Here is a 12,608-nt window from a genome sequence, read left to right as displayed (position 1 = left end):
AGTAGGATAGAGAGCAAAGAGTGCCAAAGCTGAGGTAAGTCATGAAGAGCAAAACAGCTTTTCAGGAGGTGTTGGGAGAAGGAAGGTGCCTGAAATTGTGAAGCAGGGAGGAGAGATGTGAGAGTAGTTTGCAAAGAATGGATTTGTGTTGCACATACAGTTCAAGATGTCTTTAATTACAGCTGTGTATGAAGGTTGGCCAGGCCAAATACAGGTTTGGATCAGGTTTCTGATTGGAGAGAGAGATATCATGGGCTTGGAAAAACTGCTACTAAGACTTTTACCTGCAGCATCTCACCCTAATCCATCGACATGTTGCTTGCTGTGCCTTACCTGCTGCCAACGTGCCATGGCAGCTGCTGGTTTGGGTGAGGGTCAGGTTTACAGTTAGATGCATTTGGCTAGTCCTGCCTAACCTTTTTCATGCCCTCCCCATCAGTGGGAGAACTGTTTTCTTTAAAAGGGAGATGAAGAGGTAAAAGCACAGTTCTGGGACTCATAGATGTTAGAAGTTCCAGTTATAATGTTCTGCAAGTGAAATACTTGGCTAAAGATATGAAAATTAAAGTTCCTGGTTTGCAACCACACACCCCAAGTTCCAGACACTGCATGTGCCACAAAGACTTGGAATATTACAACGTGTTGAAACTTGGTTTAAGACCAGAAGCAATACTGCACAAAGCTGTAGTGATGCATCAGCTCAGTACTTCCTAACAGAAATACCTACTGTGTTCAAATAAAACATACAGACCCTGAATTGCTGCAAGAGCTTACAAGAAATGCCAAAGTTCTATGTCTAGTTGAATGTACATGTGGCATTGTTCTTGCAAGATGTCCAGTAAAATCCAGATTGAGATGAATTTACTGCTGGACAAATGCTTGAGGCTTGCACACTATGGCAAAGAGCATGAACTTTTTGTTGAGGTGGTAAAAGACTTGGGTGTGTAGCCCTGGGGTGCTTTTGTAATTGGAAATGTTGTCTAATTTATTTGCTTTGTCCTATTACATTTTAATTTGCAGTCTAGAAATCAACTAATCATCCCAGATCCAAGCACTGACAGTTGTGCTGAAGATGGTGATGCTAAATTAGTGTTACTACAGGATTATGCTGGTCTGTGCAAACTGGTGTAACTTTTCAATGTGTATTTTTGCTCTTAAGAGAATGAAATGTGGCTTTTTCTGGTTAGGGATGTGGTTTTATGAACAAGAGATGGCCAAAGATTTTGATACAACTGTTGACTCTTCTGAAAATGCTCTAAACAACTATTGGATGCTAGGATGTGCTCTGACACTCCTGCAGTGCTTCTCAGCCCTAAGAAATTGTGCACACGTAAAAAAAAGAACATTATTTAAAGTAACTTGTATTTCCACCAAGTCACAAATCAGCTGTGTGCTTCAGGAGTTCAGCATCTCATCCGGGAGGATAAGGCAGCTCTTTTTCAACAGTTTCAGATGCATCTGCTGAGGTTGCATAGGGCACTTATCCCTGATAGAAAGGGTCTTGAGCTGTGTCTGTTTGGCCTAGAGAAGAGAAGCTTGAGAGGGATCCCATCAGTGCTTAAATACCTGAAGGCTGGGTGTCTAGAGGAAGGGGCTGGACTCTTCTCAGCGGTGCCCAGTGACAGGACAGGGGGCAATGGGCACAAGAAGTTCCATCTCAATATGAGTAAAAACTCCTTCACTGTGAGGGTGACGGAGCACTGGGACAGGCTGCCCAGAGAGATTGTGGAGTCTCCTTCTCTGGAGGTGTTCAGTACCCACCTGGATGCTGCCCTGTGTCACCTGCTCTAGGTGATCCTGATCTAGCAGGGGGTTTGGACAAGATGATCTCCAGAGGTCCCTTCCAACCTCTATCAATCTGTGAATCTTAATCTCTTCTCTGATGTGGTCTCTGGAGAACTTTGTGCAGATAAGAGATGTGTAACTGTATGTATAGGGTAAAAGAGTATCAAAATCACCAGTGGTTGATTTCAGGGGTTGCTAACCTGCATGGCATTGGATCCCTCACACTAAACTCTTTCCTCTCTCCTCCCTTTTCTTAGGAGGCGTTGATCCAGCAGCAAATGTCATTTCATCAGGTCCCGTATCTCTGATGTTGTGGATAGTGGAGTCCTCCAGCAATTAAACGAGAGCAGTGGACACATCTCAGCATGTCAGCCTAGAGCGTTCAGAATCGAAATCTGGGACAGGCTGGGGCCGTGGGGCAGAAACAACAGCCTCCCCTCTTCCCCCCCAAACCCACGCAGAACAAGCGGAAGCTTCCAGTCATGGCCTACAAAAAAACCCAAAAAAAAACAAAAAAAAAGGAAAAAATAATAATAAAAAAGCTTTTTGTTACAGGAACCATGTTGAGGGTTAATTTTCTCCTAAGTGCAGAAATAAATGGATGAGATGGTGAACTTGACCAGTGAGCAGCTCGGTGAAAACAAAGATCCAACCCGAAGCCCGAATGGATTACACTGGAAAGGAAAAAGGTCCTTTGACAGCTCAGTCTGTGGGAGAACTAAGTTCTAAACTTGATGTTATCTCCAAAGCGAGCGCTTTGAGTTGGGAGGATATTCTTTGGGGGCTGCAGATCTACAGTGGGGGGAAAAAACCAAAATGCAGAGCAAAGGGTGGAAATGTAAAAGAAAACCCTGACACGTTGGATAACTCCTTATCAAACACTCCTCGGCGAGAGTTCCTGGTGCAGGAATAGCCTTTTGCTGCCAGATGGACAAGAAAAGGGGGGTGGGGAGGGATGGAAAAAAAAAAAACCAAACCTCAGAGCCAAGGAGGTAAAATGTTTGTTAGGATTTAAAATAGAACGTGAAGTTGATTTAATACAGGGCGCTGACTTGTGCCGCTGGGAACAGCGTGACACCGGCCGAAGGACGGGGATGTGGTGGGGCCCGTTGTTGTCTCATTGAAAACCAAAATGCGCCGGTCAGCGTTAACGGGATGGTGTCAAGGAGTTGGTGGAGAAGCCTCTGTGTCTCTTGAAACAAACAGGAAGAAGTTTTTAAAAATACAAAAAAATTTGAGTCTGGAAACAAGTAGGATTTTTTTTTTTTTTTCTAAGTAGAAATGAGGTTTCTTGGTCTGTTTCTGACAATCTGTTATTTATTAGCGTAGGGGTTGGTTTGCTTTCAGGTAAAGGTAGTTAATTAAAGGAGCTCATCGGTATGTTACTACTAATTCTTTTTTCTAGCTCTTTTAAAATCCTTTTTACCACTGTTTTTGGTTTCTGCATGTAGGAAAGAGAGACTTGTAAAATTGTAACATTTCATACAGAAAATGCCGCCCGATCTTTCACCAGCTTCAGAAATCTGACCTTTGCCAATGCTGCAATAAAGTGTTGTAATTTAGAATCCGTGTCTGTCTCTCTCTGCTGATTCTGCTGCTTCTCAAGGGATGTTTTTGAAGAGTTGGGTATGTCACAGGGCTCGGGCAGCACTTCGTATGAGGGTTGTAAAATTAGGTGGTGTTTTACCAAGGATTCCTGCCCCAGGAGACAGACCTGGAGCAGCACGCTGGGTAAATGCAGGATTTCTTTGCTGTTCAGCAAGGAGCTGTGAAACAGAGATCATCACTCCACATAAACTGGCACATGTGTTTCCTGGGAGTTAATTAAGCTGGTTTGGCTGTGTTGGTAGTAATAGGGTTTCATGGGTGCCAAGACACAAAAGGGTGAGGTGCTGAGGTGCCCCATGCGTGAATCAGCACCAGAGAGGAGCAGGACTCTTCTTGGTGATAATTTCCTTGAAAGTGTAAGTGAAATTGTGGCCAAATAGTGTTTCTGTTGCTGTCACCAGGCAGCCCTGACATAGAGACTGATTGCTCGAGCAGGTACAGGGAATTTTAAAACACGTAAGGGCGCCAGTGCTGCAGCAGAGGGGAGTTGTTGGGGGTTTTATTACAATGCACCCACTTGAGTTAGTGGTTTTCATCACCAAACCGAGCAGCAAGGGAGGAAAAAGGGGCATGTGCAGCTCCAGGTCTGCTCCTTGGCCATGATGCGCTCAGGGTGGAAGTGCAGCATGGCTGGAGCATGGGTTTCCCCCAGGACTTTGCGGGACAAGGGGTGGCAGAGTGAAGTTTCCAGTGTGTGTGTCTTTTTTCTAGACATGTGCCAGGCTTGGGTCTCATCCTGTAAGGAGGAGAACATACACTGAAGTAGAAGCACACCTGGGCTGGAGTGGGTCTTTGCTTCAACTCCCCTGTTCAAACAGCCCCTGGGTTTCTTTTCGTGACTTGTTTTTTTTTCCATGTACAACTTCTGGGTGCCTTTATTAACCACATTTGCAGCTCTGATCTCCTCCAGGAATGTCTTCTACAGAGGTACAACCGTTCTCCATCGGTCAAATTTAATTTCCACTTCCCTGATGAAAAACGCCTACCACTTCCTAATAGCAAATTAAGCCTCTCATCGTGGTTCAACCTAAAGCTGGCTTCCTCTTCTCAGCCTGCTGCTTAGTTTCAAAGGCTTTTAATTTCTCCAAATTGAATAACTGCATAAAAATAAAGCATGTGAATTCACGTTAGCTCTATCTTGGATGTGTCAGCCTCATGCCTTGGATGGGATTTGAATCGCTGGAAAGATTTTTATCAAATCAGTTGCAGAAAATAGCTCAGGGTCAGATGGGGATTTCCCTGGTTTCAGCCTGAAATCCAAAACTCAGCTGGGTGAAACGTTTGGAAGTTTAATTTTAAAAACAACAACCCCCCAAAACCTCCCTGTGAAGTTCTGATGAATAAAAACACATAAAAAAATCCTGCTGGTGAACCAATCGGGCTTGAATGTACTTGGTGAAAAAGAACCATGTGGATGCTGTTTATCCTTTGCTTCTCCATGGGTGAGTCCCGGAGCCCTGCGGTGCGGCTGGACACCATCCTGCTGCCTGCAGAGGTCCTTCGCTGCCTGGTTTGTGTCTACCGTGTCGCTGGGGGCACTGCAAGGGCTCCCTTTCAGTTTGAGTCTCCCCAAAGGCTTGTCTTCCTTCAAAGGCTTGAGAATTGAAAGGGCAGGTGGGCTGACTGCGTGTGGTACAGAAACGGGGGGCTCACATCTTGTCTGTTCCCTGTGAATGCTGCTGCTGTACCCCCATTACAGGATGCTTATTTTAATTAATGAAGTTATGGCTAATATTGCTGCTCCTCTTTTCCTACAGCACGGTGACCCACAGGTGCCAGAGCCCACGGGAGAAATCACGCCAAATTCTGTGGCATCATTGGGGGGGGGGAAGAGCATGTTCCCCAGGGCTGTATCCCGAGGGATGCGAGCAGCATTCCCGAGCGTGGGGAAGCAGTTCAATCCCAGAAAATGCAGGCAGATGGAGGAGAAACGGATTCATGTCCTTGATTGTGTAAAAGATTTTTCTGTTATCTTATCGTTCTCTGGAAAGAATTTGGACTCACGTCAGGTCCAGGCATTTGCAGCTGAGTCTGCACCGACCTGAGGCTGGTTGAGCTGGCTTGCTGACAGCCAGCAACTCTTGCATGAACAGGGCTCAGCAATGGTTGTGTCTCTGTTGTCGATGGTAACTCTCTCTACCTGCACCTCTCAGGCCCCTAAAACTCAAGGCAGGGAATGGAGGGGATGAAGTCTCTCCTCTGTCAGTCAGGTTTGTGAACACCTGAGGAACCTTGAACATACATAGGTGTTTGTGGGACCCATGGAGAGACACTCTGGGACGTCCCAGAGGCTGGAGCATCTCTGCTGTGAAACCAGGCTGAGAGAGTTGGGGTAGAGAAGGCTCTGGGGAGACCTTAGAGCCCCTTCCAGTACCTGAAGGCGTACAGAAAAGCTGGAGAGGGACTGGTTACAAGGGCAGGGAGGGACAGGACGAGGGGGCATGGCCTGAAGCTGACGGGGGGGGGGGGGGATTTAGATCAGACATTAGGAAGAAATTCTGCACTGTAAGGGTGGGGAGGCCCTGGCACAGGGTGCCCAGAGAAGCTGTGGCTGCCCCTGGATCCCTGGCAGGGTTCAAGTCCAGGTTGGATGGGGCTTTGGGCACCCTGGCCTAGAGGAGGGTGTCCCTGCCCATGGCAGAGGGTTGGAGCTGGCTGAGCTTTGAGGTCCCTTCCCACCCAAACCAGTTGATAATTTATGGCACATCCCTCAAAAGCCTATTTGAACTGAGGGGCCCTGTTAGTCCTTGCTCCAGGATGGAACCGAGGTGGCTGGGAAGCCCCAAACTCAGAAAGTGCTGGGATCACCTGAGAACATCAACACCTCCCAGGCAACACCTTGAACTCCACTGGTGACTGCAAGGCTGGGATGTGACAGAAATTGGAGAAAGGAGGAAAAAATAAAATCCATGTGATTCTTTTTTTATGACTTGCTGAGTTTTCAGGCTCACTCTGCTGCTGTTAACTCCCCCAGCCCTCCGAGACATCACTCAGCTCTGCTGTTTGTGCCACAGAGATAACAATGTATGCAAACACATCACCGCCCGGCCAGCGGGGCACACATACATAATGGAATTTTTCTATCTGTAAAGGCTTAGAAAACCACCCTGGTGTGGCAGGGCCTGCCTGATTCGCTCAGGTTTTCAGGTTCTATTTCTGTCTGCCCTTCCCCGTGCAGCAGTAATTGTGTGCTCGGCGGGGCGGCACAGGGGGTGTGGGGGGGGGAGCTGTGAGGAGCTGCCGTCTTTGGCTCCAGCGGTTTGCTGACGCAGCCTCTCTTTACAGGGGGATGTGTTTGATTTAAGTAAATGTGGTGCCATCAAAAGAAAGTGCTGACCTGGGGAAATAACCCGGGATGGGCTCTGCGGGCTGCCAGCGCCGCTTTCCCCACCGGCTCGGAACGGCTGCGGCCTAGGCCGAGCGATTCGTAGGCCGGGCACGTTCGACCTGAAAGGCCTCGGATGCTGCTGGGAGAGGCACCGTGCTGTGTGGCAGCCAGAGCTGCTGCTGTTATCTTTTCTGTGGGGAGGTGTAAATGAAGGTAGATAAATTAGGAAGTTGAGTAAACAAACTCACTGATTGCCTTTGCCCACACACGGTGGTGTGAAGACCATGTATTCCAGCCAGGTGAGTGAATCTTTTCAAACCAAATACAACAATAATACCACCATGAGCCTGCAGTTGTCCCCTCAATCAATATGTTAATTTTTCTCTTTTATTTTTTCTCCTTTTCAGCTTTGTAATGTCTTTTTTCCACACTGAAGGGTTCCCCCCCCCAGCCACGTGTGGTTCTGCTCTGCTGAGGGTGTTCGGCTGCGACACTTCACTGTCTTTTCTCAGAACTTCAACTATAAATAGGGTTTTTTCCAACCACTCCTAAGGAGCTTGCAGCGTACTGAGAGTAGGAAACTATTTGGGCGAGAATCAAAGAAGTGAGTAAATGTCAAAACATTTACTTGTATTGTTTAAATTGCAAAAAGCAGAGTTGTTATTGTCCAGGGACGGCTGTGCCATTAGAACACTCGGTGTTTATGACCAGCCTTAGAAGAACAAACAGGGTTTTGCCCAAGACTCCTTCCTTCCTTCCCTCCATCACCTGGACTCAAGCCCTCAGGCAACTTGAAAAAAAAAAAAAGGTAGAGACACTTTAAAAGGAGGAAGAAGTTTGGGTTTTGCTGATGTTTATTTGCTCTTTGACATTTACCTGCAGGAGAAGTGTCCTTGCTTTGGGAACAGATGTTACTTTCTGAACCCACAGTGAACTCCTGGCTGGAAACAGCCATGCTGGGACAAGAGTGGTGGCTGACCTGACCCACTACGACCACCCCTCCGGGGCCAGAGGATGCCCCGAGGGAGCTGGTTCCATACCAGCAGGGCCAGGAGGTCATTCACACACACCCCCACACAGCATCAGGGGCTCTGCTGCGCCGTGCAGCTCTTTGGGGAAGGACTGCTGGAAGCCTCCTCTACCTCTTGCAGGAAGCCCTTGTCTGCTCTGCCAGTGAAAGCTGCCAGGCTCCAGAGCTGCCCTGTATCTCAGTGTCACTGGCCAGCTGAACTGGTTGTCTTCCTTGCTGTGACAGCATCATTTTTAAAATTACACGTATTTTATATATATATATATCCCCGTATATCTTACCTATTTCATGCGTTCACAGTAAGCTGAACACCAGATGTTCTTCTCTCCTGGGAATCAAGACTTGAACCAGGGGTTGGACAGGCTTTCCTGACCCACTGTGAGAGCTGGTTGCTGGCTCTGCTGCATTAATCCAGTTACTGTGACACACGCTGCTGGACAGTGCATCCCTGGACTGATGGAAACAAAGCCCAAGTAGCCAGGTAGTGAGAAAGAGATCAGAGGTGGCTTTGGCTTTTCTGAGCTCTGCTCCAAGAAGCTCTGCAGCTGGTAGTGGAGCTCTGGTTCCTCCTTGGGCTTGTGGCGAGGAGGGAGACCCAGTGGTCAGCCTGCTTGGGGAGGATCAGTCTGCTTCCCTCTGGGAATTCAGCTGAGTTGTTCCACACAGACCTGGGTTCCTCATCCCTCCTGCAGCAACCTTTCTTTTCCAGTGGAAAGACAGATGCAACAGCAGGACTTTCCTTTTCTTACTGTAACTCACAGTGCAATAGTCTGTGGTTTATTGTTCAGGTTGGTCCCAGCTCCTTCTTGGAAGAGAAGGCTCTGGGGGGACCTTATAGCAGCCTTCCAGTCCTTGGAAGCTGCCTACAGAAAAGCTGGGGCTGGGCTGTTCCCGGGGCATGGAGCAGTAGGAGAAGGGGGTGATGGTTTTAAACTCGAAAATGGGAGTTTTAGGTTGGATATTAGGAAAAAATTCTTCAATATGAGGGCGATAAATCACTGGAATAAGTTGCCCAGAGAGGTGGTAGAGGCTCCATCCCTGGAGACATTCAAGGTCAGGCTTGATGGGGCTCTGAGCAACCTGACCAAGTGAAGATGTCCCTGCTCACTGCAGGGGGGGACTAGATGACCTCTAAAAGTCCTTTCCACCCTTACACATTCTATGGTTCTATCACCCTATGCCCTGTGAAATCACAAGTTTATTATAGCCCTGAGCCTTACCTATCGTAGCATCAAACCAGCTTTTGGCTTCAGAGACTGCAGGCAATGGTGATGCAAAGTGACGTGCCACAGAGGAACTTCTCCAGCCAGCACAGAGCTCGGAGGTTTATTATAGGATGTACCAAGCACGGCCGTGCTGGGCACACAGCACCCAGTTCCTGGGCTCGAGCGTGCTGGAAAACTTATACCATAAATAAAAATGAAACCTAATCAGGCAAACTAAATCCATTTAGGAAGGCAGGAAATGTTCCACGGTAATGAAGTTTGTGTCATGAAGCCTGAAGCCCCTTGTTGATCCCTTGCGCTGGCTTGGCACAGGAAACAGAAATGTGCTGACAACTGTTTCCTAATAGAGGGTTAGACATGGAGAAACAGCCTCCCTCCTGCCGTCACAGCTCACACCAATACTCATTTCCTTCTGGTGTCATTCCACCCTCTGAGCATGGGCACAATGGGTGGCTTATCGGCGTTAATCAGAGAACGTGAACAACTCATTGCACACGTGGGTCTCCTCTGCTCTCAGGCTGCTGGGTTCTTCCTCCTGGGCTGGCAAGTGACTGTTCCTGCTGTGGGAGGTGTGGTGGTGGGAGAGGAAGGGGCATTCAGGATGAGTGCACAAGCCTGGGAAGGGGAAGGTCAAGCTTATCTCTGCTCATTTTTTCTTGGCTTTCCATGAATGCCCTGACTGCCCAGCTGCAAAACACAGGGCTTGCCTTTCCTTGGAGGGATGGATAAGCAGGGAATAGATTAAAAATATATATATATATATATATATATATATATATAAATACACCTCCCCCACATCCCCCCCACATCCCCCAAATTTTCTGCTGCTTGTAATAACAAACCCAGAGCAGAGCATTTCCATTGACATTCTGGGGAAAAAAAAACAATCAATTGGGAAGGTTTGATGGTAAATCTGACCTCCCAACCTGAGGAAATGAGTGATCCCATTGTAAGGGAGATGGCTGAATGGGAGGGAAAGGAGAGGTGCAGGAATGGTGTGGGGATGCTGAGCCCTGAGGTAGCTGCCATGAAGCACACGTGTGTGCTATCACAGAATCATAGGGGTTGGAAGGGACCTCCAGAGATCATCAGGTCCAACCCCACTGCCAAAGCAGGTTGCCTAGGACAGGTCGCACAGGGTCTTGAATATCTCCAGAGAAGGAGACTCCACAACCTCCCTGGGAGCCTATTCCAGTGCTATACCCAGCACAGCTCCACACTGGCTCTCCACATGCCTAAGGGACACTCATACTCCATCATACAGCTGCTGCATCTCTCCTGGGCTGAACAAACTGCAGCTCAAGGAGAGGGAACCTGTCCTGGGCTCTGTGTGGGACTTTGACAGGGCCTGTGGTGATGCTGGGGGTGGGAACACACTTACTGGGAAAACCTGGACAGACTTTTCAGCATCAGCTGGCAAACCTAAACGTGCCACTCAGCACTGAGTCGGGCTCCCTTCCAGGTCTGGCTGGTCCCTGGGTGAAGCACCCCATGACCACTGCCAGCCCTGTGCCTGTAGGCTCCGTGTCGGGTGCTCCTCTCAGGAGCTCTGCCGTCATCTGCCATTCACCACGCAGCGAGGGGAGAGGAAGGATGTCCGGGCTCGCCACAGCACAGCCCGGTGTAACCACCCTTCCCGAGCCACCCTGCTCCTGGCTCCTCCCCTCACGCAGACGGAGAATTACTACAAGTTTTGGAGCTGGATAAGGTGAGCCCACGGCTGCCTTTCCCCCCCCAACCCCGGGGCTTCTGATGCTCAGGCAGCCGCTCCAGCCTGCGGCAGGGGCTGAGCTGGGGGAGGGGAGAAGGATGAGGGGAGAAGGCTGAGGTGAGAAGGCTGAGGTGGGGCTGCTGCGGGGACACGGGCCCAGGGGCAGCAATGGCAAGCGCAGGGACTGAAGAGCTGCACCCTGATCTCAGGGCAAAGCAAAGGATTTTATTAATGGACTGCCTTTTAAATTCAAACTTTCAAAGTTATTTTGTCGGGGAAGAGACCTTTCTTTTTTAAACGATGAGGGGGAAAATACCCAACTCCAAACCACTCGGGCTTTGTCTGTCCCTCAGGTGACGTTTCTCTGTGGTACAGATGCCCCTGGCCCGTCCCTCAGCTGCTCAGAATAGTCTGTGACTCCTGGGGCTCTGAAACAGCCAGTGCAGCTCAGGGGCAGAGACTTGAGAGCAAAAGACAAATGGGAGCAGAGCTGCTCCTTCAAGCCTGGCTGCTGGTTTCTCTGCTGCTCAGTTTAACCCTGAAGTTAGCACAGCCTCTTATTCCCCTGGCTGGAAGGAGCAGCAGGTAATTGCAGAAAAATGGGAGGGCTGAGAAGCAAGGACAAGCCCCACTAACAAAAATAACCCTCCCTCACCGCTCCCTCGAGGAGGTAAGAACTCATCTGACCATGGGGTGAAGTAGTCAGGGATGCACCGATGACTTCTCAAGGAAGGCATTTCCTAATTAGGGAGGGGCCGCCTCGCATTCCTGAGGGAAAAACCCAAACACAACAAAACCAGGCAAGAGCAGGGTGCGGTCCCTGGGAAGGGGTTGGCTCCATCCAGTCTAAGGACCCTCCTTACCTCAGGGGAGAGGATATTTATAATTTGGGAGTCAGTGCTGCGATAAAGATGCCTCTGCCTTCCCCTCTGCGTGACACAGGGGTTGTTGGAAAGCAACACCCTGTGCAGGTGCAGGGGTGTAGGCAACAAGCATTAAATTAAAGACTGGTCTGGTCTAAGCTCTGTGCCCAGGGGAGCATCATCCCTACCTTACACACACAGATCTTTAAAGCCCCTCACTCACCCCCATTACCAGTGCCAGGACCAGTGCTGCTAGTGCTCAGGAAGCAGAGCATAGGGCAGGGTTACAAACAGGTACGGAGCCAACTCCAGCCTCACAGCCATGCTGTGCCAGGAGAGCAGCTGAGGGGACAACAGCACAGCTGCCTCCCCACGCAGGCAGGGACCACGCTCCTCTCCTGCTGGGATGCACCGTGGGTGCTGTCACATCCTCTGACAAAAGAGAGGTGAGAGGGTGATGTTTAGAAGCAAAGAGAAATAGATTTTCAAGTTTTTCCCTTCCTTTCACATTCACCCCCCAGGTGAAAGACACCAAAGGACTTGTGCAGGGTCCAAGCCATGGAGTACACCTAAAGCAGAGGGGTGTGGGGCTATGTGATGCACTGGGAAACAGATCTGTCAGGGCTTGGCTGTGCAGCCAGAGCAGCCCAGGCAGGCACCAACACTCACCCTGCCTTGGAGCTGCACCACGCTGCCAGGAAGAGTGACAACCATCAGGGCAGCTAAAGACTGTGTTCTGTGACTCCTGCCTTTAGGAAACAGCCTGAGTTTGAGTAGTGATGTGAGTAACAGTCCCGTTTGTGCCTCCAGCAGTACACAGACCAGCCTGCATTGCAAGGCTAAAACAATGCTCTACCTTTAGCCTCATGCCCTCCCCCAGCAGGTACAGATCATGGTTTCTGAGAGGGTTAGTTTTAACAGAGACCCCACATTTTTGCCTGTGCATACATGTATAAAAACCCTCATAAGCTTATTTCCAATGTTGCAGCCACATGAAAGCTGACAGGAACTGGGCAGCTGTGTGAGGTCCTGCCCTTCAGCACAGGTAGGGCTGTAA

The 12,608-nt window shown here is 49.2% G+C and overlaps 1 protein-coding gene across 2 annotated transcripts in view; it reads left to right on the top strand.

Moving 5' to 3' along the window:
* Positions 1–3,342, top strand: part of UPF2 (UPF2 regulator of nonsense mediated mRNA decay) — a gene marked incomplete at its 3' end in the record, with an annotated part of 65,945 nt that extends 62,603 nt beyond the window's left edge. For both annotated transcript variants that reach the window (XM_084279547.1, XM_084279546.1), the window contains one exon: positions 2,043–3,342. In XM_084279547.1, coding sequence (XP_084135673.1) covers positions 2,043–2,052 — 10 coding nt within the window. The remainder of the gene's footprint in view (positions 1–2,042) is intronic.
* Between the last annotated feature and the right edge of the window lie 9,266 nt (positions 3,343–12,608).

This window comes from Gallinula chloropus, assembly GCF_964237585.1.
Source record: "Gallinula chloropus genome assembly, chromosome: 1".
Taxonomy (NCBI): Eukaryota; Metazoa; Chordata; class Aves; order Gruiformes; family Rallidae; genus Gallinula; species Gallinula chloropus.
Note: the sequence above shows the minus strand (reverse complement) of the source record. Positions and strands in the feature narration are given on the sequence as shown.